This window comes from Vulpes lagopus, chromosome 12 (assembly GCF_018345385.1).
Source record: "Vulpes lagopus strain Blue_001 chromosome 12, ASM1834538v1, whole genome shotgun sequence".
Taxonomy (NCBI): Eukaryota; Metazoa; Chordata; class Mammalia; order Carnivora; family Canidae; genus Vulpes; species Vulpes lagopus.
The window spans coordinates 30,949,087-30,976,367 of NC_054835.1; the positions used below are offsets into that span (position 1 = coordinate 30,949,087).

At 40.7% G+C, this 27,281-nt stretch overlaps 1 protein-coding gene across 2 annotated transcripts; it reads left to right on the forward strand.

The window, feature by feature from the left end:
- Window positions 1-479: 479 nt before the first annotated feature.
- On the forward strand, window positions 480-27,188 carry MMD (monocyte to macrophage differentiation associated). 2 transcript variants are annotated; one of them, XM_041726105.1, is made up of 7 exons: window positions 480-755; window positions 8,596-8,677; window positions 12,378-12,538; window positions 15,671-15,745; window positions 17,479-17,580; window positions 19,451-19,520; window positions 25,297-27,188. In XM_041726105.1, exons 1-7 carry the CDS (start codon window positions 730-732, stop codon window positions 25,495-25,497), a joined length of 717 nt encoding a protein of 238 aa, XP_041582039.1. In that variant the 5' UTR covers window positions 480-729; the 3' UTR covers window positions 25,498-27,188. The 2 variants fall into 2 exon arrangements, with proteins under 2 accessions (XP_041582039.1, XP_041582038.1); XM_041726104.1 differs by lacking the exon at window positions 480-755 and adding an exon at window positions 2,782-2,931.
- The last annotated feature ends 93 nt before the right edge of the window (window positions 27,189-27,281 follow it).

Genomic DNA, 27,281 nt, shown 5'->3' on the forward strand with positions numbered 1-27,281 from the left:
CGCAGGCCCTCGAGGTGGTGAAGGAATACACGAACAGAGCTACGAAGAAATGAATGGTGAAGACCGAATGAATGCCACAGAGCCAGGGCTGGAGCGCGGACAGAGCCCTGGCTTGCTGCTGCCTTCTTCACCACTGCATTTCAGCCTTGGCCTACCTCCTCCCGTGCAACTTCTCTCCCCCGGGCCTCGGCCTCGCGGGTTTGTCCAAGTCCGCCCCTTCCAGGAGGGCACCGCCTTCCCCGGCCGCAGCCTCTCCTGGCCCCGCCCCTCCGCCACGAGGCCCCGCCCCTCCGCCACGAGGCCCCGCCCCCTCGCCCGGACTCCGCGGGATGAATGGCAGCTTTGCCGCCGCGCCGCTCGGGGCGCTGATTGGCCGCCCGGCGTGGTGACGCGCCGGCGGCCGCGGGCGGACGCAGTGGGCGGAGCTGGCAGGGGTGGAGCCGGGCCCGGGGCGGGGCGGGGCGCGGGCGCCCGGGGGCGGAGGAGCCGGGAGGCGGGAGGCGGGAGGCGCCGGGGCCGTTTAAGCGGCCTCCCTCCCGCCCCCAGCCGCCCGGTCTGGCCCCGGCCCTGCCCCGACCCCCGGCCCGGCCCACGCCGCCCTGCCCGGCCAAGCGGTCCGCGGGGCACGCGGGCGGCCTCCGGAGCAGCCCAGGCCGATGCGGGCCGCGCGCCCTGCCGCCGGCGCCGACCAGACGGAGCTCCGCGGCCCCGACAAGGAGCGGAGGATCAATGCGGTTCAAGAGCCGATTCCAGCGGTGAGAGAGGGATGGCGCCCCTGCCCCGCCGCTGCCGCCAGCGGGTCCCAGATCCCGCCTCGTCCGGCGCGGGTCCGGGCCGCTTACCTGGATGCATCATCCCCCGCGGAGCCCGCACCTGGCGGGGGGCGGGGGCGGGGGGCGGGGGGCGGGGGCGGGGGCAGCTCCCGGGGAGGGGTTCCCCCGTGCGGCCCCCGGGCGATCCCCCTCCCCCGAGGACCGCGATCTGGTGCGTGGCCCGGGTTCCCGGACCCCGAGGCTGCCCCCCTTCCGGGCGATCGCGTTGCTCGCCCCACTTCATCCTGCGACCCCCGTCCCGCCAGGGCTCGCGCCCTTCCCTGCAGCCCGGAACCCCGGCCGCAGACGCCGACCCCGGATCCTCCGGCCCTGGCTCTGGCCTCCACGCCTCGTTCCCTGCTTTGGGGGCGCGCGGAACAGGGGCCGGGCAGCGGCTGCGCCCTGCGGCGAGATTTGTCGACGCGGGTGCTGGGTGTTCTGCTGCTGTGTCTGCGATCGGCCCTAGCCACGGGGAAACTGAGGCATGCTCCGTGCTGCAGCCTGGCGGGCCGGGCCGGGGCCGGGGCCGGGCCTTGCCCGTGCTGTTCGCTCGCAGGGTTAGCGTCCAAGGGCGGTGCTGTGTCGGGCACTGCGAAGGGGCAGGTTAGCCTTCGGGTGGCGAGAGCTGCTGTGGAGGCGCCCGTGTTCGCAGACGAGGAGGAGGAACCGAGGAGGCCACCGGAAGGTTGGCCGGCAGCTCCTGCACCGGAGGGCCGGGGTGGGGGGGCGGGGGCAGCCCCGGGAGGCGCGGGGGCCTTAATCCGGACTCGGGTCTCTGACTTTAGCAACGGATGGAGCCTGGCCCATGGTTCTCAGAGGGAGCCCTGGGCCTTCTCTTTCCCCCCTTTTAATGCTTCTTCATTCTAAGTGGGTGAAAGTTCATCGCCCCTGTGTCTCACTCTCCATCCTTTGTCTGAATCTGTCAGCCGTGGCCCCATTCCCAGACCTTCGCTAGTGTGCAGTGATGGGGAATTTGAAAGAAGCCAAGAAACGCAGGAAAAATCTTCCAAGGAGGGTATTGTTAAGTGTTCCACACATTGTATTTCAGAATTTCAGACTGCACTTTTTTCCCTTTCCAACTCCTTAATCCTTTGATGCCCACTCACCCCATTATGCTTCTTGCTTCTCATTCCTCCCTCAGTCCCAAAGGGTAAAGGAGCCAACAATGCACATAGAAAGAGTTGAGGTGGGCTGTGCCACTAGAAGAGTGATGGGTTTGAAGACTTGGGTTAACTTCTGAATATTGCTCATCACTCAGGGTGTTAAATGCCTGGCACTGTTCCCGTGGTGGGAACAGATCAGTGCCTGTATCGGCAAAAAGGACCCATGATGTCTGGCTTCAGAACATGAAGTCAGGAATGAGGTTGGAGGGGCTTTAAGGCAGAAAGTAACCTATATGCATTCAGGCATGATTGGTAAAGCCCTGTGCATGTGGTTTGTTTGATTTGGTTTTACTTCTTTGAACATCTGTGCTCTTCCTGTTTTCAGAGAACAGTGGCAATATTCTGTGAAATTACCCTTCTTTATTTGATTGAATTTGTATTTCTTTCCTATCCTTTGAATAAAAGCCCCCCCCCTTCCACTTTATTTTGCACAAACATTAAAACAACGTTAAGAGAAATGGGGAAAAAAAAACCAACAACAAAACACCTTCATTTCAGATCCTACCTTCTTAGCTGATTGAACTACTCTGCTGGATGCTAACCTACCCAGTCTTTATTATCAGTGTAGTAATGTGATTTTGTGCTCTACTTCATTCATTTAAAAATGAAAAATAGAGGCATTTTATTTTGGTGTGGCATAGACATTGTGTAATTTTCTCAGTAACTGCACGCTATCAATGGATATTTAACATTTATTTTCTTGATGGCACCTACACCTACCCTGATTTTCTTTGAAGACTGAATGATAGCATAATTTCTTATTTTTCTGTTACAGACAAAATTGGAAAGCCGTTTCTCAAAGTAAATTTGATCTTGGACATAAAGCCTGCAAATACAAATTAACAAAAAAAGTACTGATTTTTATGGTGTACAACATTAAAATGCTGGGAGTACTATTCATCATCTCTTAGAGCCATGTTCCTTATATATCTTTTGAGCATCCAGAAAAGTTATAGGTAGGTAGATTACAGAGAAACTGGAGGGAGGGACCTACTGTCTTTGAATGCATGTGCCACCTCTCCTGATAGATTCATCAAGACTCCCTTGAAAAGCATCTCATTGCAGCAAAAACAATTCATTAGGCCATAGTTTGTGGCTATGCCTAAGTGACAAGAAATGAACACCTTTCTGGTTTGTTCATAATGGAAATTTGGTGGTCATTGTGGCTTTGGATAAATTTCCAGAGTTCTGCCTTTTCTGCAGAGGAAAGCTGTGAGGAAATTTAGCCCACTGTCTTAAGTGGAGGGCTTTTAAGCATGCTTGGCTTCTCAAAAAGTTTAGGATGTGGAGAAATGACCCTGGGACACAGAGCGTATTTTCTCTTGCTTTATCCTTTCCACATCTGCGTCTCCCCACACCCTCCTCTCCCAGAGTCATTTTCTCTTATCACTGCATCCCTGGCTGATTAGAATAATTGCTTACATTTATTGAGTGCTTACTTGAGCCAGGCAGTGACTGGGTGTTTGTGTATTACTCATCTCATTCTCAACTCTAACCCTGGAAGACAGGTATTATACCCATTTAATAGACAAGCAAATAGGGTTGGAGAATAAAAGGGAACTTGCCATAGTCACATGGCTAAGAAAGGGCAGATCGGTTTCAATTCAGTTTCCTGTCTCTCTCCACCACCCATACTGCCAGTTCACCTTTTTCTGTCTCCCTGCTCATGCAATATCATGTGTACAGTGCGGAGGCCCAGGACCCACAGAGCTTCTGTATGGTGGTGTTGGTGCATACTCATTTCTCCAGTCTTGGCCACTGAAAATCCAAGGAAAAGTATGCTCCTTGCCTCAGTGCCAGCCTTGTGACCACTGGTTAGCTTTAAACTGATGATGTGATAAAGTACCTTATTCACAAGTGTTAGGGTCTCCCAGCACTGCCTGTTGCTTTTTTTTTTTTAAACACGTGTTTTCAAAACATTGAATTACAGGCATGGGGTAGTCTTCTTATACATATGCCTTCTCCCTTATTTAATTACTATGTTAAATGTTTTCCACCACTATCACCACCTCTGGCATTGGACACTTTTCCAGAACACCATGCTCACTCATAAACTGGCTAATATAATAAGATACTAAGCCAGTAGGAGTTGACTTATGTTGCTCCATCAAGTGCTGTTTGAAAGAACCTTGGAATATCCATGGTTTTAGCCTTTAAGAATTTTCTTTTCATGAGACTCAAGGTTCTTTTGGTCCTAAGACTGCCTATTTCTCTTTGTTACATACAGAACCTATTGGATCCTTAGTGAAAATAACTGGCAATGGGATATCTCTCCCTTAGATAAAATAGTTAACAACAGGCAGAATTTTTCTTTTTTTCTTTTTTATTTATTTATTTTTAGAATCTTTCTTTCTTTCTTTGTTTCTTTCATTCATTCATTCATTCATTCATTCAGCATTTACTTACTAAGTTCCAGCAAGAAGTTGGGTATTGTGCTTGGGATTGGAAATGAAATGGCAGACAAAAAGGCTATGGAATTCACATTACAGTGGGGAAAGATGAAAAAAAAATGCTCAAGTTGAAAAAACCCGATTTTTACTAATTGTAATAAGGGCTCTGCTAGGTTGGGGAAGGCTGAAATGATACTTTAGGTAGGATGGTCAGGAAAGGCTTTGAGGGAGTGATATTTAAGCTGAGCTTGACAGGTAAGGAGGGTTGAACCTTCTGGAGAAGAATGTTATAGACAAAAATAAACAGCAAACACAAATGCCCTAAGCCAGACAAGACCTTGGTGGTTTGAGGAGCAGAAAGGATGTGGTGTAGCTGGAGGGTGGAGAGTGAGAGGAAGGTGGCTTCCTGAGGCTGCAGAAGCAGTGGGCCCAGCTTGTGGGCCACTTGGGGAAGCCAAAGGCAGGTTTTAAGCCAAAGTTGGGATATGTGCTGTGATCTGGTTTTCAGAGACTATTGTGACTGCTGAATCAAGAAAAGAGTCTATATGGGGACAAGCAAGGAGACTGGTTAAGAGATTCATGTTTGTATAGACTGGAAATGTAAATGTCTTGATAGGTAAGGTAGGGTCTGTGGAACTGTAGAGAGGTAGGCTGATCTGGAATATATTGGGAAGTAGTATTGACAATACTTGTATTTGGAGAAGGGGAATACATAGGAATCAAGGACAACTTCTGGGATTTGACCTTGGGCCTCACAGATCTGCTGGTCGGTCACAGATCTACATTCAAAAGGCACACTGCTTTGGGCTATCTGCTCTTTCCTTTTTTATATATATATATTTTTTATTTTATTTTATTTTATTTTATTTTATTTTATTTATTTTATTTTATTTTATTTTATTTTATTTATTCATGACAGATGGGGGGGGGGGGGCAGAGATACAGGCAGAGAGAGAAGCAGGCTCCTCACATGGAGCCTGATGTGGGACTCGATCCCGGCATTCCAGGATCATGCCCTGAGCCAAAGGCAGACGCTCAACCACTGAGCCACCCAGGCATCCCTCTGTTCTTTCTCTCAAGGTTTTGAAATTTTGTCATGGGGGATTGGAGGCTTAAGAATGCTGGGTAAGGGGGAAGCAAGAGAAAGTGTTGAAAGACAGAGCTAGGAGATGAGAAAACCAACCTGACTAAAAATAGTTTTATTAGGGGTGCCTGGGTGTCTCCGTTAAGCATCAGTTTCTTGGTTTTGGCTCCGGTCATGAACTCGGGGTTCTGAGATTGAGCTCTGCTTCTGGCTCAGTGCTGTGCATGGAGCCTGCTTTAGGGTCTCCCTCTCCCGCTGCCCCTCCCCCCCCCAAAATAAAATAATAGCTTTTTAAAAGTGTGTTTTCCATACTCAGGACTAAATCACCTTCCCTCAAACCCTGTAAAAATATTAGTGGATACCCTCTTCTAGCATCAGATAACTGGATAACCCTTAGGGTTACTCAGCCTTAGGTAGAGGCGGCTTCCATAAATGGGTGCTGTTTTCTATAACACTTGAGAACCTTTTTCATTCTTTTTTGGGGAAGAGAATAGAATAGGTTCAGTGAGTGGGAGTTAATTTGCATTTTACTTCTGCTTTTCCATTTAGCTTTTAGGAATGATTCCTTCAGGAGGCTCTGTTGGAGGCTTGATTGTACCCTGGCAGATGAGAGAAATGGGGAAATTGCATTGTAAATTTCTCAGCAGAACCCATTGTGGGGTGGTTTTCAGTGAGCTCCAGACGGTGATGGGCTCCTTGCAGACTTGTTCTTCTCTTGCCTTATTCCATGAATCTGGCTCTGGCCATAAGAGACTACCTTTAGTCACATGGGTGGGATATTTTTCTCTACAACTTATGAGTTTATTTTTATCCTGAGTGATTCCAGGTGGGCAGGGACTAAGCTGTCACAAACATGGCCACCCAGCTTCTTTGCTTTTAGGAGAAAATGTGAAAGTCTATCCCTGTTGCTGTGTAATGGCTTGACTATTTTTAGATTGGGCTGCCAGAGATATAAATTGCTATTTTAGTCTTCAGCCTGGTGGTGGGTAGACAAACCCTACTTACTGTGCCCTAAACAGAACACTCTCAATATAATCTAGTCTCTACCATCTTGGAGCCTTGCTCTTTACCCTTTAAAAATTCCTAATAGGGTATGCTACTTATAGCTCTGTTGTTATGTCTGGGGGTAATGATGAGGTACATCCTTGAATGCTTGGGATGCCTTTGAAGCATTCTTCTCAAGAGTGCAATTATTTTCCTTTTTACTAATAAGAGCTATGTAGCAACACTCTTGTCCCTTAGGAAATTAGTAAAATTACTTAAAGGATTAGCAGGGGAAAAAAGGCTTATTTTTATCTATGTGCAAGAATAGCTTGGATATATTATGGAGCTGTTAACTGTATGCTTCTCTTAAACAGTTTTCAAACCATCTGGCAAATTTCATTCAATACCGTATATTCTGCACACTAGTTAGATAACTAACCCATTGGTGGTCCAAGAGAAATATCTTCACTGTCCCAGATTAATTCCGCAATGGATTTTCCACCTGAACTCTGTGTATTGGGTTAACAGGAACTGCCACTTTCTTATTTATTTGCTCTAAGGATAACAAGCCCTTTTATTTTTTAAAAAAATATTTATTTATTTTATTTTTGTTTTTTTAAAGATTTACTTATTAGAGAAAGCAGGAGCAGAAGGAAGAGGCAGAGGGAGAGGGAGAAACCAGCTCCCCATTGAGCAGGGAGCCCAATGTAGGGCTCCATCCCAGGACCCTGGGATCATGGTCTGAACCGAAGACGGACACTTAACCTACTGAGCCACCCAAGTACCCCTAACAAACAGGCCCTTTTAATTCAGGGAGAAAATGCTAGTCTTTTGTTCCTAAGCCAGGCACTGTTTAGGATGGCTTGACCATGTGCTTCAGACCTGGTTCTGCCATTTGGTTCAGCCTGGTACCATTTTTCATCATGGTAATTAAATAAAATATAACTAGTCAGAACTCAATAGCATCAGGTGACTCTCCCCTTTTCCCCATCTTAAACTAGCTCATGCAAAAGGATAATTTATAATAGCTCAAAGCCTGTTGATGTCTTGCAGGCTCTAAGCACAGGAATGCAGCAGGGCCTCTGAGACCTGAGTGCTGTTGGATCTCTTCTACCTCTCTTTGTTTCTCTGCATCTGCTTCTTTTGGGCAGCTGCTTTTTTATCTTCCTAAATTTACATCTGCCTTTCCAGAGAACAGACAGACTAAGCCAGCATCCTTCATGAAACATGGCACGAGTGTGGGTTGGGTTTTGGAGGATCCTCATCTACACACTGAAGTGGAAGGATGCTGTTCATATCATCAGGTCCCATGATAGTCACGGTTTTCACCTATTCATGCTATTTCCACAAAGTGGGCCCAAAGGGAATTATGGAATATGGGTATGTGTCTATATGTATAACAGATTTTGATATTTAGATCCATACATACATTTGTGTGTATGTATGAATTTTATAGCCAGAATATTAGGTACTAGTTATATATTTGGATTTGAAAGCAAACTGTTTTTAACTCTGGAAGAATTCAGGTAAAAACATACCTCCAGTTTAGGTAACTTAGAGGCAGCCAGGCATCATTTATTTAAGCTGTCTGGTGCTGGAACAGGTAATATGATATAGGGAAACTAGTTGTATGGGCCTGCTGATCGTGGAACATAGGGTGTAAAGATTTATAAGCTTTATACATTTCGAGAGAGAAAATTGAAACCTTGCATTGTATCCCTTTCCTTTGAATGGCAGTTACTGGCATTTGTAAAGTTTAGAAAAATTCCCTTGCCTTCTTTACCTAGGATTTAAGATGTGGTTATGCCTTTTTTAAAATTGTTTGTTTTGGTTTGGTTTGGTTTTGGTTTTGGTTTTAGCATGGGGGGTTATAAGTTGAAGGGGGGTAGATATGATTGATTTCTGTTTGTTTTTGGTCGGTAGAGGTTTTTCTTTTGAGCAAACTGAAAGAATACTTAATCCAATAAACTAGGGCATTTGCTTTCGGATCATGGCTGTTGGCTCAGTTTACACCTATTTAGTGGCTTTGGTCTTATTCCTGTAACTAGGTATTTCCAGCAGTGCCTCTTCAATTAGAATAGACCAAACGATACTGGCAGCCTTCCCCGTTGTTCTTTATACACTTAGAGCTTATTTCACGTGATGTCTTTTTGTTTGTCCAGGTTCATGAACCACCGGGCCCCAGCCAATGGCCGCTACAAACCAACCTGTTACGAACATGCTGCTAACTGTTACACACATGCAGTGAGTACACATTCTGCCCTTTGCATCCTTCCCAGAGGACTCTGGTGGGAGGAGGGGCAATTATCTCTAAGACCCTCCGCCCATAGTTGGATGTACCTATCTATCTCTGTGACCTCACCTACCACAGCATGAGTGCTCTGACCTACTCCAGCTCTGTCCATCCTAAACTGATTTTCGCTGACAATATCTTCTTTAAAATAATAAAAATAGTGAATTACCTTAGTTCTAGGAAAGCCAATGAAAACTACTTAGGAGGACTACCGGCTCTGGAATGAAGAGAATCACCTTTTCAAGACAGTCAGCTGTGTTCATGTGGCAAGGAAGATGCACAGATTTGTTAAAAAAGATTCTTTTTCTTACTAAGTGATCCCTTGAAACAGGTAGCCATACTGTCCCAACTTCCACAGCATCCACTTTTCAGAGCAGATGTTACTCCACATTGTTGAAGAAAAAGCTGATTTGATCCCTAAATTCTTAGTGAACTTTTTTCTTCCTAATAAAAGCAAAACATGCTCATTTTAAGAAACTTAGAAAATACCGAAGAATGTATAAAAAAAATAATAAACAGCCCAGAGATTGATTAATGCTTTGGTGCATTTCTTCTCTTTGTGTGTGGTGTTTATGAATATGTATTTTCTTAGTTTTCTTGTTAATGTGTTATTGACATTGTCTTGTGTCATTATAAATTTCCCTTTATCTATGGTTTCATTATTCTCTTTGAAAGTTGCATTTAGTGAGACTTGAAGGAAAGGAGGTAGCTGCTATATAGTATGAAGATAAGAAAAAAAGGAGGCCAATCTAATCCTTTCATGAAGAGTGTTTAGAACAAGTTCATGTAATTATTTTAGATAGTGTTAGTACAACACATAGTTTGTATACATATGTCATTAGAATAAAATTTGCTTGGATTCTAGTCGTGCCTTTTCATGTCTTTAATCTTCTTCCCCAAAGAATAATCATAAGGTTTTCTGTAAAGAAACAGTGATGCCAGGCAAACCCCAAATAAACTGGTTTCTAGTAGATTCCTTTATAATCTAATAGATCCATGCCACTGGTCATTCCTTAGCTAAATCAAATTTTATGAAGAATCTGTTTTATATATTATAGTAGTAGAATTCAGATAATACTTATTAATACTGAAACATCATCCCAATTTATCACCGGATGTCCTTTTGCCTTAAGGAATAAAAAGACCTTTATTTAAATAATTAATATGCTGGAATCTTGCCAAAGAGGAAAAATTAATACCTGACTAGCCTGCCCTGAATTCTGTAAAAGAGCTACAGTAATGAAATTTGGAGTAACCTCTCTAATGTACAATCTCCCCGGACCCATAGCTTAGATTCTGGGGACAAGAAGGATTTGCTGGAATTCTTTAGACTTGATCTACTCCTGTCTGCCTTAGTGACACAGTTATGTCAAGTGAGCTTTGAGCAGAGGATCAAAATGTTTAGAGTACCAACTTGGACTAAAGAATGCATGGTCTAATTTATCTTCTATACCTGTCAGGATATCCATCTTTTTTTATTCTTGACCAAATGTTTGATGAATTTAACAGCTAAAAGTAAAATTATTTCCAAAGATAATTATCCACAGGCCCATAAGGAAAAGTTTTGTATTTGTATGTGTATATTTAAGTCTAGGGCAGGATTAGGATATGAGGAATGTAAAAGTTTGAATAATAATTTATTCAATATATATAATATATAATATGTCATATGTATGATATATAATTAAAAAAGACTTCCTTTTCTTATTGTTCCAGTATACATCCATTATTTTTTCTATTTATCAACAAAGCACTGATGAAAGTTACAGGTACAGTGTACCATAATAGTTTCCATACCACTGACCAATAAAAGTAATCAATAAAGTTTTTGTTAATTAGCATTATATTGAGCACTTAAAATATAATATGGTTTGACTGTTGAGATGTACAGTTCGCCTTTAGGAATATTTTTGCTGGAGATGGACCTGAATGATCCCTTATGTCTTTTGGGTATGCTGTAAGTTAAGGAATACTTGTATAAAACAAAGTTAAGGAAAAACTGACAAAACCTCCATGTTAATTTTTTAGGACAGAAAATATCATCTTACTAAATTTACTAAACTGTATCTCTGAGTTTTGACTTTCATAGAGCAATAAAATTTCTACAACAGACAAAAACTTCCATTGTCCTCATTTCATTAAAGAGAGAGGATACTTTAACATGAGAAAGTAGAAAGGACATAATCTCAAAATACATAAAGTTCTGTCTTACGAAAAACTACTGTCTTTAATTTTCTCATACCATCTGGGCCAATGAAAACTTCAGCATTTGAATATTCAATGCTGATCTTATCTAGAGGATATGATATTTTGTTGCAATAGGGCAGACGTAGGTGTTGGGGACAAAAAGATTGCTCAAGTTTGCATTCTTTGCCAGGTATGCTTATTCTCATATCTAATAAAAGTTTATTTTTCCTGAGGATGTCCATTATTATAAAATGTTTACTACTCTTCAATTTTACAGGAAACCAAAAACTAAAAAGATGAAGTCCTCAAAAAAAACTAATCATACTCCTACTCATATGATAGACACTGAAATTTTTGTTCATGACTATAAACTTTGGCACAGAAAACAAAATTCTCTGTAAGATTATCTCTTAAAATTACTTGAATAGGTATGAATGGGTTAGTCTTGCTTACTTGAAAGGTGCTATTAAAAATGAAATAACCCCCTAATGCTTTCACTTTGCAGTAGTTCCCAGATTGGTGGAATGTACAGATCCAAACTAAAAATCAGGACCTATGATTGCACAGTTGATTTTGTGTATGTGGTGTACATTTTAATACTTATGACCTCGATTCATTCACTTAACCCTTTGCTGAAATGTTGAGATTTCAGTAGATCATGGGGGAAATAGGAAAGAACATTTAAAAGTATGCCCTCCCTGAGAAATCTGGATACATGCTTGGCATTTGAATATTTTAAGTGCCTACTTTATTTTTATTTATTTATTTTATTTTTTTAAGATTTTATTTATTTATTCATGAGAGACACAGAGAGAGAGAGAGAGAGGCAGAGACATAGGCAGAGGGAGAAGCAGGCTCCATGCAGGGAGCCCGATACGGAACTCAATCCTGGACGCCAAGATCATGCCTTGGCCGAAGGTAGACGCTCACCGCTGAGCCACCCAGAGGTCCCAAAATGCCTACTCTAAATCACATTAGAGAATAGGATGAAATATATTCTTGTGTAATGAAATTAGGTTAAAAAACAACTGCCTTGCAACAGTTGAGTAATGCTGCCTCCTTTACCTGCTTATTTGTATACTGTCCTAAACAGCACTTGCTGTCCCCAGGGCAGCCACCAACCACCCCATCTGGCTCTTGTTAGGATTACCCAGGAGAGGCAAGTGTTTAAAATGATCTTTCTAAAATTTGTCCCTGGGAATCCTATATAATTTTTAAAAAGATTTTATTACTTGACAGAAAGCGCGAGCACAAGCAGGGAGAGTGGCAGGCAGAGGGAAAGGGAGAAGCAGGCTTCCCACTGAGCTTTGAGCTGGATGCAGGGCTGGATCCCAGGACTCTGGGATCGTGACCAAAGGCAGACACTTAACTGACTGAGCCAGCCAGGAGCCCTGAAACCTATGTATTTTTAACAAAGTTCTCAATATAGTAAAACCTAGGATATTTTCTTTGCCTTTCCCTCAGTTCCTCATTGTTCCAGCCATCGTGGGCAGTGCCCTCTTGCATCGGCTGTCAGACGACTGCTGGGAAAAGATCACCGCATGGATTTACGGGATGGGCCTCTGCGCCCTCTTCATCGTTTCCACAGTATTTCACATTGTGTCGTGGAAGAAGAGCCACTTAAGGTACCATTTGTGGCCTGCCCATTCGCCAGATCAGAATAGCTGACCCAGGCTAGCCTCCCATACCAGCATGTTTCAATTAGGTCGAGCTACGGAGTGGATAGACCTTTTCTTGCCTTGTGGATTATAATGCTGTGCCGTTATCCAGGAAGATTCCTATGGATTGGACAGACTTTGAGAACCCCCATATGTATCTAAGAAAGCAGGCATTACTCATAAGCCACCAACAAAATTGCACTGCTTCCCCGGGACTTAGAATGTAAAATCCTGAGACTTGTCCTTTAAGGTTGTCAACTCACCAAGGACACCATAAGAGCACAGCAGCTGTGGGGTAGTGACTAAGTACACTGACCTCGGAGTGCGCCCAGCCCTGCCACTTAGCTCAGTGTCAGTTACCTGACCCCACAGAGCTGCCATCTCTTCATCACTAAAATGACAATAATGATGCCCGACTCCCAGGGTTTTGCGATGGGTGAATGAGACAGTGCATGCCAAAATGATTTGAAAATTACAAATAACCGGGGCTTGTAATGTAAGGAGGTTGGCTACAGTTTGGGTTTATTGTTTTGCAAAGTTCAGCTTTCAGAATTAGGTCCTGTGTATCTTACTCAAACAGAATTCACATGTTTTGCTACTATTAGCTGTCAAGTACTTTGCAAGGCATACCAGGCCTGCTAGCCTCCTAATAAGAAGGACATGAATGCATTCCTCCTCTGAGTGAAGGATTAATTTGGGGGAATCTGAAGCGAGAAGCACACCATTTAGTAGCTTATGGAATGGATTCTGTACAACCTGAAAGTGCAAAATTTTGTTTTGTAAAAGGAGGATTCAGAGCAGACTTAAGAGTGTTTTAAAATACTAGAATATAGCTTTTGGTTTTACAGAATGTCCAAAAGCATCTCAAACTATTCAAACAATCAATTATTAAAAAGACATGCTTTATCTAAGAATAGGGTTTGGGATTCATGAGGTGATTACTGGTCTCCTTATATGTAGAGTCATAGTGTCAGAGTGATAAGGATCCTTAGGGGTTATCTAATCCAAACCCCTTATTTTTCACCTGAGGAATCTGAGTCTCAGAAGTGGCTTGCCTTGCTCCGGTCAGTAACACCAGCTGAGTCTGATTGTCCCAGACTTCTGACTCCCATACCCCTCTCAGTATTGCTTAAAGTTCCCAGCTTGCCAGCTTTGCCTATAGGGTGACAGCTTCTTGGACCTAAAATAAAACCACAGCATTGGATCACAAGGGCTTGCTGGGGCATGCTCACAAGAGAGCCTCAAAAGTCTCTGTCTCCCTAGCACACACTGTCACAGGGACCAGAGGCCAGAGTATTTCATTATCTTCCTGGCACAATCCAACGCTTGTGGTTGCCTTGGCTGACTTGGCTTTGATATCTAGATTTCTGAATCAATAAAGAGTTGTAGATACCTACTTCACTATTTAGGGCCTCCCTCCCAGGCTCTGGAGAAGAAAGTGTAATAGAAACCAGGCTTTCTTGAACCTTGAATTAGCACTGCTAGAGTTATAAGTGTGAATTTTTGCTCTGCCCTAAATTTTTTATGTATCCAAATCTAGGCTTATTTAGAAGCAAAAGAATGAACCTTTATTGAGTACCTATTGTGTGCTAGATGCTGTCCTAACGAACACATGGTCTAGGTGATCACACATACTCTTCATACATACTCCTATGATAGAAATGTTGTCGTTTCTATTTACCCTGTGAAATAAGTGAGGGTCAGAGAAGCTGGGATGAATCTTGAATAAAATTACAGGTCTGACTTTACCTGCTGTAACAAGTGCATAGCAGTCTAGAAAGCAGAATTGGAAAGGCCCTAGACATGATTAGGAATCACAATCATCCAAAGAGTTTAAAAAATAATAATAAAAGATTCTCTTCATCCCTCCATCCTCTATCCCATGTTCTAGCCATTTTAAAAATTACAATCTTCTGGACTAGAGTTTATGACTATATTTTATAAGCTTCCCAGATGATTGTGATAGGCAGTCAAGCTTGAGAAGCATTAATCTAGTGTTTGCTTTTTTAGATCCAAGACCTAAATTATTTTCCCTTTACTAACATATGACTAACAATAGCCATGACTAAAACATCCTCAACTTGCTTTGGTCAACACCGTGTGTGTAGTGAGGCAAAATCTAAGGCCAGCACTCACCCAAGTTACAGGTATCACCCCTTGGACACTGAGAATGGATTCAAGACGATGCAGTGCATTCATACTTTTAAATCACCTTAGTAAAGGGCAGATTCTCTCTATAATCCACTGGTTGGCTAGACCTCAGTGAGCCAGATCTTTGTACACTTCCTGAATTTTCTGTTTTGGAAGGAAAAGCTCACTTAGAAATCCAGGTGGCTACCCATTTGCAGCAAATGTGCCCTTTTTGGTTTTGTTTTGTTACTATTATTCCTAAATTAGTTTTTGAATTTCCTTTATTATAACTTCTTGTATACACTAAGATATTTGAAATGAGAGCTTCTTTGAAGATGTTCTAGAAAGACATGAACTCCTTCATGCCCTGCACTATGATAGGCGTTGAGAGATGGTCTGCCCTCAAGGAATTTCATTTTTCTGTTACATCAGATCTTTCTTTTTTTTTTTTTTTTAATTTTTATTTATTTATGATAGTCATACACAGAGAGAGAGAGAGAGATTGAGGCAGAGACACAGGCAGAGGGAGAAGCAGGCTCCATGCACCGGAGCCTGACGTGGGATTCGATCCCAGGTCTCCAGGATTGCGCCCTGGGCCAAAGGCAGGCGCCAAACCGCTGCACCACCCAGGGATCCCTGTTACATCAGATCTAAAAGAAATGTAAAACAGCAGCACAGACAGATTTTGTTTATTTTAACCAGAATAAATTCAGAGCTGATTACTGTGGGGTCCTGCCCCCTGTATCTCATACATGGTGACTTTTGTATGTGCAAGCTTAAAATTAATATAAAGCTTTTACTTGTAGCTTTATATCATTAAAAATAGCTGTGGGACTTTGAGAGCCAAGTTATAACTGCCACAAGAAACTAGAACAGGAGTGGAAATTACAACATAGTGGAATGATAACACATGCTGCGAGTCTGAAAATTTTCTAAAAACTTTGTCTAACTTGTTTTTCCCCCCACTAGGACAGTGGAGCATTGTTTTCACATGTGTGATAGAATGGTTATTTATTTCTTCATTGCTGCTTCTTATGCTCCATGGTAAGATCCTGTCTTTCTATTTTTTAAGGTAGTGTTTTTGGGATAGAATGTCTGTCTTCCTTCCCTAACTTCCTCATGTCCCTGCCCCGTGTGTATGTGTAGGGTAGTGCCCCTACCGCACTCCCTCCCACACACACATATAGATGCTTTTTTTTAAGAAAACTTGGGTCATATTGTAGATTTTAAGGAAAAAATGTCACTGCTGTTCAGAATATATATCTGGCACTGGATTGTTCAAGAGGAAGTGTTAGGAACTGTGTGCTAGGTAGCACGCTCACTTTCAAAATATGTCACCTTAGCCTTCCACGTTCTTTCTATATACTTCTGCTGCTGCTCAGAATACTTGGAGATCTAATCATTTAAGTGGAAATGCTATAAATATGTATGAGGCAAACAAGCTCACTTTCAAAATTTATCCCATTTGTCTTCAGTTCACAGCACAGTAGCTACTATATATGGAGTGCACTTCTCATTTCATTAGCTGTATGAGTAAGATAACTAATTAATTAGCTATTTAAAACACTTAGTATTCTGGCTCAGTAGGTGGAGGCTGCAGCTTGATTCAGGGGTTGTGAGTTTGAGCCCTGTGTTGGGCATAGAGATTGCTTAAATAAAAATGAAGTACTAAAAACAATAAAATACCTCACATTCTGCTCAATTTTTTAGTCTTTCTGCTCCTTTGGTATACATAAGATAGAATCTTTTGTTTCCTGGAAACCTACAATTAAAGGAACGTTAGATTCCTTCTATCAAGACATGGTTCAGTTTTAAACACTCAGAAATTCACTTTGCTGTAGTCACTAGAAGCAGTAGGCTTCTACATTCTGACTTATGCAGCATCCATCATTACAAAGAAACTTAATTATCTATTAGAGTAAAAAGTGTGTTCTCTCCCTAATTGTCACTATTGTAGTTCTGCATCATATTGGAGCAAGAACACTTACAGGATTTGGGGAAGTATTCCACAACTTAAAATAAGGAAATAAAATTTTTAAAAGCTAAAGAATCAAATATTATAGTAAGCAACCTTTTCCCATGTAGTTTTCGGTAGGCAGGTGGTGCCTTTTCTGTTTGGAAATAATAATTTTGTAGTGATAGTCAATCAGAATAACACTTGATTTTTTTCTCATAGCTATTCTTAATATGAAATGAATACAAATGAATTTGCAGCATCTTAAAATTCAGGCTTTACAAGAGCCCACAGTTAAATTCTGACAAAATGTCTTTCATAACGTATGTTGAGCTAATTCTTCTCATGTTCTGCCTTGGCAGAGAGATGGTAATGGAGATACTTGGTCCATGTATTAGGTATCTGCTGTGGGTAGGTGATCCTGGTTGAGGATTCTGTTCAGGGTTCTTATTAAGCTTTGTAAGCAATCTGCTCCCAAATATATTATCAGAATTAAGCTGATTTGACAGCAGTCTGCCTAATAAGGAAAGTCGGGCATCACAGGTGTGGTGGGACTCATTTCTGCATATCTCCTTTTAGCTGGTTCTATTTTTAAACCACGTTGGAACTAATTCTAAGTCTTAAAGGTCAGCTAACAATTTTATCTTTGAATTATTAATTTTACCAAAATTGCCTAAATACCTCCATGACCTGTTGAATGCCTTTTCATCCTGGTTTTGTGCTAGCACTTGCCCAGTTTTCAAGCCTAGAGGAAAACACAGGTCCTATGAATTCCCTTCATTTATCACCTTCTGTTCTTTGTTGTCATGTTTACATTTTTTAGGTTAAATCTCCGTGAACTTGGACCCCTGGCATCTCATATGCGCTGGTTTATCTGGCTCATGGCAGCTGGAGGAACCATTTATGTATTTCTCTACCATGAAAAGTAAGAGAAAATAATTTACATTTGATAGTTTTAAATTTAACTGCCTAAATTTTATCTACAACATAATTTGCTTTTTATATTTGTACTTCAGAATAGTAGAAATACATAAACAATATATACTGCTTTTAACAAATCTTCAAAACCATTTGGTATTCATTATTGGTAGATAATTGCTTTGGGAAGAACTGAATGGCACATGTGTGATAGGATGCATTTGAGGGACAAGATGGACTACTATTTTAGTTGGATGTTACTTCACATCCACAGGAGACTTGACCTTATCAGCAAACTAGCCTTATCCTCTGTGATTTTTACTTATCACATGAGAAAAATAACTGCTTTTCAAGCTTTCAGTGAAGATTGAAGTTAATAGATAAGCACCAGAACAACACTCACCTCCCTTTTGGGTTCATACCCAAAAGACTTCCAAACTAGGATTCTCTGAGGAAGGGAATATTTGGAAGAGCATCCAAACTCTTAATATCCTAACCATAGGGCACATTTTTTAACCTGTTATTTATAGTCCATAGTCATAAGTATTAAGCAATATAAAAAGGAAAGCTTATTGAAATTTAGCATCACAGCCCTAGAGGAGACCTTCAAAGTCATCTATTCCAGCTACATGCTTAAAAAAAATGAAGCCATTTAGGATGTGCATCAAATTAGCAATTAATCTAGAAGTAGGACCCAAGTGTCCTAGTTTCTACTCTATGGCTCTTTTCATTATTTCACATACCTGAACTTGAGAAATTCACAAGCATGAAATCATTGTCCTTGAATGCAGTTTATTAGCTTATCTATTGCTATTGGCAGAATAGCTTTCATATACAAACATAACTTGTGTTTATCATAAAGTATTAAGTTGTTTCTTCTTTTCAGAAGAAAATGGCAGTTTTCACTAACTTCTGACTTTGAAAGTCACTTAAATGCATCTTTGACCACAATTAACAATTCTGAGTAGTGTTATGTAGTATGTGTATAAATCCAAGGGAACAGTTTGCTTCTTGGGCTCAAACTTGACCCTAACTTACATCCTTAAATAAAATAGAAAGTAAGGTGAAATAGATATTTTTTCTCCTATTCCAGGCCTCCTTTTATACCAAACCCACAAATCCATTCTTCCCAGTTCCATGATAATAAGGTTACTTCCTGGTGGACTCTGAGTATAAAACATGGAGAATGATTGGCCCTTGGTTATTTGGTTGGGCAGATATTAGGGAGTACCTAGATCGTGTCAGGTGCTGTGCTAGGCCTTACAAATCCAAATATAAATGAAACTTGGCGACTGCCTCCAAGGAACTTAGAGCTTACTTTGATTAGGCAGAAACGTAAGTTGAATTTTAATACAGTGTGTTTCTTAGCATTTTCAGACATTCTGTAGCCTAATGCAATGAGCCATACAAGTCAGAGTTTGTGCAGATGCAAAATAGAGACAAAACTAAATGCCCTTTATTCCTTAGGGCTTCCATCCCTTTGCCACTGATAAACCTGGCCCCACACGGCATCTCTGTCCTTCTTCATAATTTCAACTTCTTGTAGCTGTGGATTGGAGTGATAATGAAGGCAAATACTCTGGGATTGGGAGGGGGAAATGCATGGTGGATTGGATGCAATAATAACACTTTTGGTAGCAAATATTTTCCAAATCGCATGTGGCATTTGATGCCATTTCAATCCTGTAAGAAATACTAGTTCATTGTGACTCAACTGTAGTATTTTAATTAGAGGCCCAAAGGTCTCCTACTGGGAAAATATGTTCATTGGAATAGTTTAAGAATTTGCATTTTTCTCTCAAAGGAGGAGGGAAGCTGGTATGGAAATGATCTAAGTATTACAGGAAGATAAAATTAGCTGCCTTTCTATCCTGCAGGTATAAGGTGGTTGAACTCTTTTTCTATCTCACAATGGGGTTTTCTCCAGCTTTGGTGGTGACATCAATGGTAAGAAATGGCTTCATAATTTTAAGTATTTCACCTTATTTCTTTTTGAATTGCTGGGACTCTTCTTTCTGAAGTTATGACGTATCTATTATTAACTGGAGACTCCAAAGAAAAAGTATATAACAACAAAGTCCCTGCAATCTATAGGAGCTACTGGTTGTAGTTTGGGGAAGTTATATACTGAAGTATGTTTCTTTCCATATAATAATCTTCTGTATGTGTTTCTTTTGGACAACCATTCTGTTCAGCCCACCCCTTCCCTACCCTTCTCCCAAAGAGGCATGCAGTCATCTGCAGATAGATATTTCTGCCTGAATTGTTGGGTGTCTCAACCATAAATCCATGGAGGAGGGTAATTTTTTGGATGTCTTATAATGAAAAAACTATAAATTACTGACTTCCTAAATCTTAAAAGGACCACAAGAGGTCGGTTGTGTCAATATTTTATTTAGTATTTCCCAAGTCTTCCCTCTTACTTTTCTTTCACTTACTTGCTTTTAAGTTGTATTATTTCTCTTTCTCAGGAAAGTGACTTTTTTTTTTTTTTCTAACTTTACTTGAAAATTTTAAGGACTTTCGTGGGTGGAAGTATAACATTACCTGTAGTAGGTGGTCAGTGTATATATTTTGAACTCCCTTTCAAATTGAATTGCTGTTGAGAAATCCATGTGTATCTATCACTCAGTTTGAAAATAAAGCATATGGTTATAGCCTTGTGATCCTATCCAGCTGGTTACTTTGTACCATTAGCTTATGTAGTGCCATTAGCTCCAGTGTCCTATGCTCTACATTTTTTGGCATTAGCCACTATGTTAATTAAGGAATTCATAATGTATCTAGTTTGAATTCTTTTCTCAGTCTACAAAGGTCAGAAGAATTGTACCTATAATTTCACTCCTGAGCTCATAGGCACATAGGTTCCATTTATAATGGAACATAGGTTCCATTATAAATAACTGGAACCCCAACTCATCATTGGGGGTAATGTAATATGGTATAACATAAGAATGTATATAGCCCCTACCATGGTCACAAAAACACCTGTAAAAGACTTAGGAGCTATAGGTTTGCTTTTCTTTTCTTTTCTTTTCTTTTTTTTTTTTTTCAGAGAATATGTCTTATGAGAATGTCACAAAATATGTTTCTTTAAGGAAGGGGCTCTATGATAGCTTTTGTAATTACCTAGCACCAAAAATAAATATAGTTTAGTTGGTAAAGGCAACAGGGAATAGTGAAGGGGAGGAGGTGGATGATGGAAATGAGAAAATCTGCCTTGAAGGCCATATTATTAGAGGGCAAATCAGGACACCCAAAGCAACATAAAGCAGGGTCTGTACATGTAGGTTACTAATCATTAGAGTAGAACATCAAATAAATTCCCTCGGGGTATCATAGAAGCTGGTTTATCCAGTATTTTTACTAGCCTAAATCTTGGCATTTTCACAAGTTGTACAATAGTCGGTGACTAACGTTTATGATAGTCAAACAGGATAATCCTCATATTTCCCCCCATAGAACTTACCACCCAGCAGGAACCTAAAATTCATATAAATAAAAAGGTATCATAAAGTTTTATAATGTCTTTGATTGGGAAAAGCATAGGCTGCTATGGGAGCACATGACCCAAGCACCAAAGGAAATGATGTTCAAGCTGATTCTTAAAGAGAAAAAAGCCTAGAGATAGTAGGGATGATGCAAATTGGATAGGAAAGAATCTGGCATCAAGGAAGCCCTGGGGAGGGGGAAAGCACCAGCACCTTTGAAGTACTGAAAATAGTTCATTGTTTGGAATATGAGTGTGTGTGTACCTGTTTGAGTGTGCCTCTGCACAAGGTGGATAATTTTGCAGATAGCACAAGTCTTGTGATAAAGCTGGAGAGGGAGATAGAGACCAGATCAAAAAGAACCTCCTAAGCCATCTGAACTAACAAACAGTATGACTGGACACTCAAAGCTTTGGTTCTGGTTAGAATATTGGACTATCAGACTTACTCTTCTGCTATAAAGAATGATTAAAAAAAAAAAAACCTGGCAAAAATATTTGAAGCAATTGTTTCTTGGCATTGGACCACAGACACAAGGCTGTGTTCTTTGAGGAAATAGAAAGATGAGCTTCAAATTTGCCCCAATTTTCTCCCTGGGGACACTTTCCAAACTGCAACCAAAAAAAGTGGAACCAGAGAGCAGTAGTCAGGGTAGAGAAAACAGAAATCAGTATTTTAGCTACTGAGCCTGCTGCAGTTTTGGGGTAGGATCCCGGAGAAGAGGGAGCTTCACAGAGAAGTATCTCCAGAAATGTACAAAGGGATTTCCCTGAGTCCTTGCCAAGATACAAAGCTGAACCTGTGCAGGGCAAGACTCTGCATGCCCTGGCCAAGAGTGGCTTTTGGAGAGTTGTGAGATAATGAGCGTCCATAAGTGCCTGGTGCTGAAAGGTTGATCAGAGTCCAGCCAGCCACAGTGGAGAGACCATGCTGAACAACACAGGTGTTCAACTGAACCTAGCAAGTTGACCTCTACACCTTAGGAGAAGAACTATTCCAGCTCTAGAGTAAGGACTGTCCTGGAACTATTGTAACAAAGGCCAAAAACAAACCTGAAAAGGATAAAATTGATCCTCTGTACATAAACTGCCAGAACAAAACTCAACATTACTGAAGGGAAGACAGCAAAATCTATATATTAACAGTTTGGCATCCATTTGTCCAAATATTACTAGATAAGCAAGAAGCAAGAAAATGTGACACCATGCACCTAAGAAAAAAGCAAGTCAATAGAAATAGATCCAAAGATGACAGAAATGTTGAAATTAGCATACAGGGACTTGAAAACATAATGAGTAAACAAATGAGCCTTAGAAAAGAAATGGAACTACAAAAAAGGAAGTGAGTAGAAATTCTAGATTTGAAAACAGTATATTAAGAAAAACATTTATTGGAGGGGTTAACAACAGATTGGATACTGCAGAAGAAAAGATCAGTAAACTTGAAAATGCATAGACACCTACAGACTGGAAGAAAATATTTGCTTTCTCTGTATGTATCTGGCAAAGGATATGTATATGGAATATATAAAATAATCCAAATGAGTGATTAAGAATCAATCCTATAAAAGTGGGTGAAACACTTGAACAGACACTTCACAAAGAAAGGTACATGAGCATCCAATAGGCCCTTGAAAAAGTGCTCAACATCATTAGTCATCAGAAAATTAAAATTAAAGTGAAATTAAAATAAAATGAAAATTAAAACCTCAATGTGCTACCAGAATATACCCTGGAGACTGACAACACCAAATTCTGGCAAAGATGTGAAATAACTGGAACCCCAACTCATCATTGGGGGTAATGTAATATGGTGTAACTATTTTGGAAAATGGTTTAGCCATGTATCGTAAAATTAAACATAAATTTATGACTTAACAGGTACTACCCAACAGAAATGAAAACATCTACAAAAAGCCTCCATAAGGCCCGGATGGAAAGAACTGATAAACAAATTAAATAAATCAAGGGAATGCTAAATAATAATAAAACAGAATGATTGATATAGATAAGCATGTGCAGGAATCTCAGAAATGTGATAATTGTACAAAAAAAGAAGCCAGACACAAAAATAGGCGTACACTATAATTCCATATGTGAAGCTCTAAAACAGATAGACTTAGTCTGTGGTAATAGCAGAAGTAAGAGCAGTGGTTGCCTGGAAGAGATTGTCCAGGATTGGGAGAGGGTGTTGGGCTAGTTGCCTGTCTTGACTGAGGTATGGGCTAGATAAGTGTATGCATTTGTCAAAGCCCATGATGTTCACTTAATATTTATGCATTGCACTCTGTAAATTAATTATCAATTTTAAAAAAATTACCCATTTCCCCCCATTCCTCCCCAACAAAAGAATGTAAATTCAGGAAACCAGACCACCTTGGTTCACATCCTGATTCTGACACTTAAGCACTACATAGCCTTGAGCAAATTATGTAATCTCTCTGTTTTAGTTTTCTCCTCTGTAAAGATAGGATACTAATAGTACCTAATATAGGGTTGTGAAGATTAAATGAGTAAATATATGGAAACACTTCAAAGAGTGCCTGGGATAAAGTAATAGCACAATGACACAGGTAATGAAGAGAACAGGTTTTGTTTTAGGATTAACTACATTCTGGTTCTCCGAAAGTTGGTAAGTTAAATGTGGTGTTTGAGGAACTGTTACCAGAATATATGTCAGAACCATCCTCTATACTTGGCTTGGTCTCTTGCTTATTGTTTTAGCAGAGAGAAAAAAAAAAAAGTGGTATCTTTTGGGCTGTGCCCAGCTTTGTGGCTTTGTTCAGGTTACTTCATTCCTCTGGTTCCATTCTCTTCATCTCTAAAATAAGGAGGTTGTGTTATATAAGACGAGTAACTTTTTACTGTTTGGGAATTACATTCCCCTTTGAGAATCTGATGAATACCTTCTAGAAAAATAGCCCTAATGCACATACACATAGAATTTTGTATAATTAACAGATATCAGTTGCTTTGTAATCTTTAGGAAATAATAAATGTGTGGTATTTTGGGAGGGGGTTGTTTTGGGGGTTTTTGTTTGTTTTTGATAAAAACCGATCTGGCTGACTTTCATTTTTCAAAGGTTAATGAGAAACCTGTTGTCAGTCGACGTGGGTTGGCTCCTTCCCCATCTTTTGCTTGTACAAAAACCATGGGGTCTTAGTGAACTTCGAAAGGACTGATCCTTACCTGTGGCCCTAGATCCTCACACCTGGCTCTTAGCTCATGATTGTCCGTTGCTGCTGCTGTCTAGGTGCATGCGACCCATTCAGGTTGATGGCTGCGTTAGAGCTTTCCCATGCTCCCAGCTGGACCTGGCTGCAGTCCAAGGCTCCAGGGCTCACAGGCTTGCCCAGGCCTCTGGGACACCCACACAACCCATCCCCTTCCAAGGCCTTGCCAAAATCTGGCTTGGTTTTCACCACCCTGCAGAACTTGAGACCTTTCTATTCCTAGTCATCAGGAATCCAGGGGACTGACTTGTTCATCAGCCTCCTAAGCCCCGCCTCTGTTCTCTTCCCCTCATTCATACAGCCTAGTTTAATTTTGAAGATGGGCCAAGTCTTCAAGCAGCCTAAAAATTCTCCTTTTTGTGTTATAAAGCACACATGACTGTTAACTTCCTGCTGAGCTAAAAAACACTTGGGCTCATAGACAAAATGGCCCGACAACATCTAGAAGGTCAGGAAGTATGTTATCCTTCCCTGCTGTCTGATCTCCGAGGCCACTTGTAGCTGTAATTTGCCCATGTCAGCCATAAGGAAGCCGTAAGCTCACATAAGCAGGGGAATCTCAGCGTAGAACAGAGTTTGAGGAGGATGGGGGAAGTGCGAACCTGGGCCAAGATGTCCATTATAAATGTGGCAGTGTGGATGTGCCTTGGTAGGGAAGGAAGCTCTTAAAGAAGGTGGAAAGTCAAAGATTATACTTGCTTAAAATGAACTCCCGTATCTGGATGGATTAGAGTCCGCTTCAGCATGCTGTAGGTGAGCGGAGTGTGCTGCTTCTTACAAAGGGGGCCAGTAACCCGACTGCCTGCCCCAATCAAGACAGCCCCCAAGGGTACTCCAGGTGGGTGCATGAGAGACTCAGGTTTAGTTCCTGTTTACAGATCAGGATTCTGTCTGGGAAGCTCCTTCATTGTCCAGCTTTGGGGGAATTACAGTGATCTCTTCAGTTTGTCACTTCAAGAGTAACATCAAAACCTCTTTCTTTTTTTCCTCTGTTGACAGAATAACACTGATGGACTTCATGAACTTGCCTGTGGGGGCATAATTTATTGCCTGGGAGTTGTGTTCTTCAAGAGTGATGGCATCATTCCATTTGCCCATGCCATCTGGCACCTGTTTGTGGCCACGGCAGCTGCGGTGCATTACTATGCCATTTGGAAATACCTTTATCGAAGTCCTACAGACTTTATGCGACATTTATGACCAATCTGTACTAGGTCTCAAAACCAGTATTATTTCAATTATGGCACTTGGGAGTAGGGTAAGAGCTGAAAATTGCACAGAGGAAAAAAAAAAAAGACAACTGCACTGACTTTCTATCTTTTGAATATAATTACTGTGAAAGTCTAAAAGCTGTGTTCTAGAATTTTCCGCCTCACAGCAGATAAATAAGGTAGTGAATTAATTATTCATTCCATTCCACTATCATGAAGGACTCCGGATAGACTTGGCCAGCCGATGTTTACAAACAGAATTTTGTATTTTAATTTTACAGATTTTCCTACATGATTTTTCTAAATTACTAGGTCAGGTTGTAAAAGTCAGTGCAATAACAAAGATTCCTTTTTAAGAGAAAATTGTTTCTATCACTTTCCCATAAGCTGTGTGAAGAATCATGGACAGAACTTACACTACTTTTACCATGTTTCATCTTGGCATAACATGGTTATTTTTTAAATAGAAATTTTCATTTTTTGTAAATTTTTAAAGAATATTTCATTGAAGCGCATCTGCGTTCCTCATTCATGTGAATTTTTGCAGCAAGCTGTCAACATTCCACAAATGAACAAACATTATACCTCTTCTGATAGTTTTATTAAGCATAGGGGGATTGCCAATTTTTAAAAACTGCGGTTTTCCAAACTTTTCTGCCAACCTCTGACTCTGAATTCCATGCTGCTTTGGGGCATATACTTGACCTAGTTTGGTTTACCAGTGATGGAAAAGTATTTTGATATCATTAACTTTTTCAAAAGATTCAACTTTTTCTCTATGCCTTTGCCATGTTTTCTTCAGGGTCTCTTTCTACAGTGGATGAGTATTCACAACTATATTATGATGGTATTATTAGAGTGGTCATCCACTGAAGATTCCTGAAGAGTATTATGAATTACAGTAAATAGTGGTATTGCCTGTTTGGTGCCCGTCAGTTAAGTCATTGTCACTTAGCTTAATATTATCAGTTTGATACTCATTTTCAGTTGTGGAATTAGATGCACAAATTCACATTCCTATCTTTCCTCTGAATCTCCTGATATACTTTTTTCTTTTCCGTAGAAGAATATTTAAAGCATTGTTTGACAGGTAGAAACTCATGCATCTGTAGTTCATGGGTTATATCCTGGCTCAGTCGAGTGGTATTTAATATATTATTTTTGGTTTTCCTTCAGTGTCTTATATTAAGATTAACATTAGTTGCTTTGTTTATTAATCTCCTATTGGTGTTTTAATAAATGAGATAACCTTGCCTTTAGATCTGTGCTCATATTGACTGTTTGCTAGAATTGGGTTTGATCAGTGGAATAGTTGGTTTAACGACACATTTAGGCTTATTCATTGAAATGTTGTACTATATGGCTTTAAAAGAGGGTTTATTTTGGGTGTACATATTTAGAATGCTCTGATTTAAGTGAATTACATGGGAATGAAGAACAGAACTGGTATTTGCTGATAAATTCTTACATAGGCAAGGTGCCCGGTGATAACACCAACCAGACCAACCCCTATCTGCATGATTCTGAACATCCTGATGCCTGTTGTTTTGTGTATATTTTGTTTTTAATATATTAACTTTTGTGGATTCATTTAAAGTCTGCTCAAAAGTAACACTGTTGAAACCACTAAAATGTATGTAAAAAATTGTGCTATAGACTAGAATAAAATTGTTACTTGGATTTGTTCCATTGTCTCTAAATTAGATGACTGTGAAGATGATAATGCATTTTTGAGAGCTTGAGCTCATCTAGCATTTTAATTTGTATACTAGC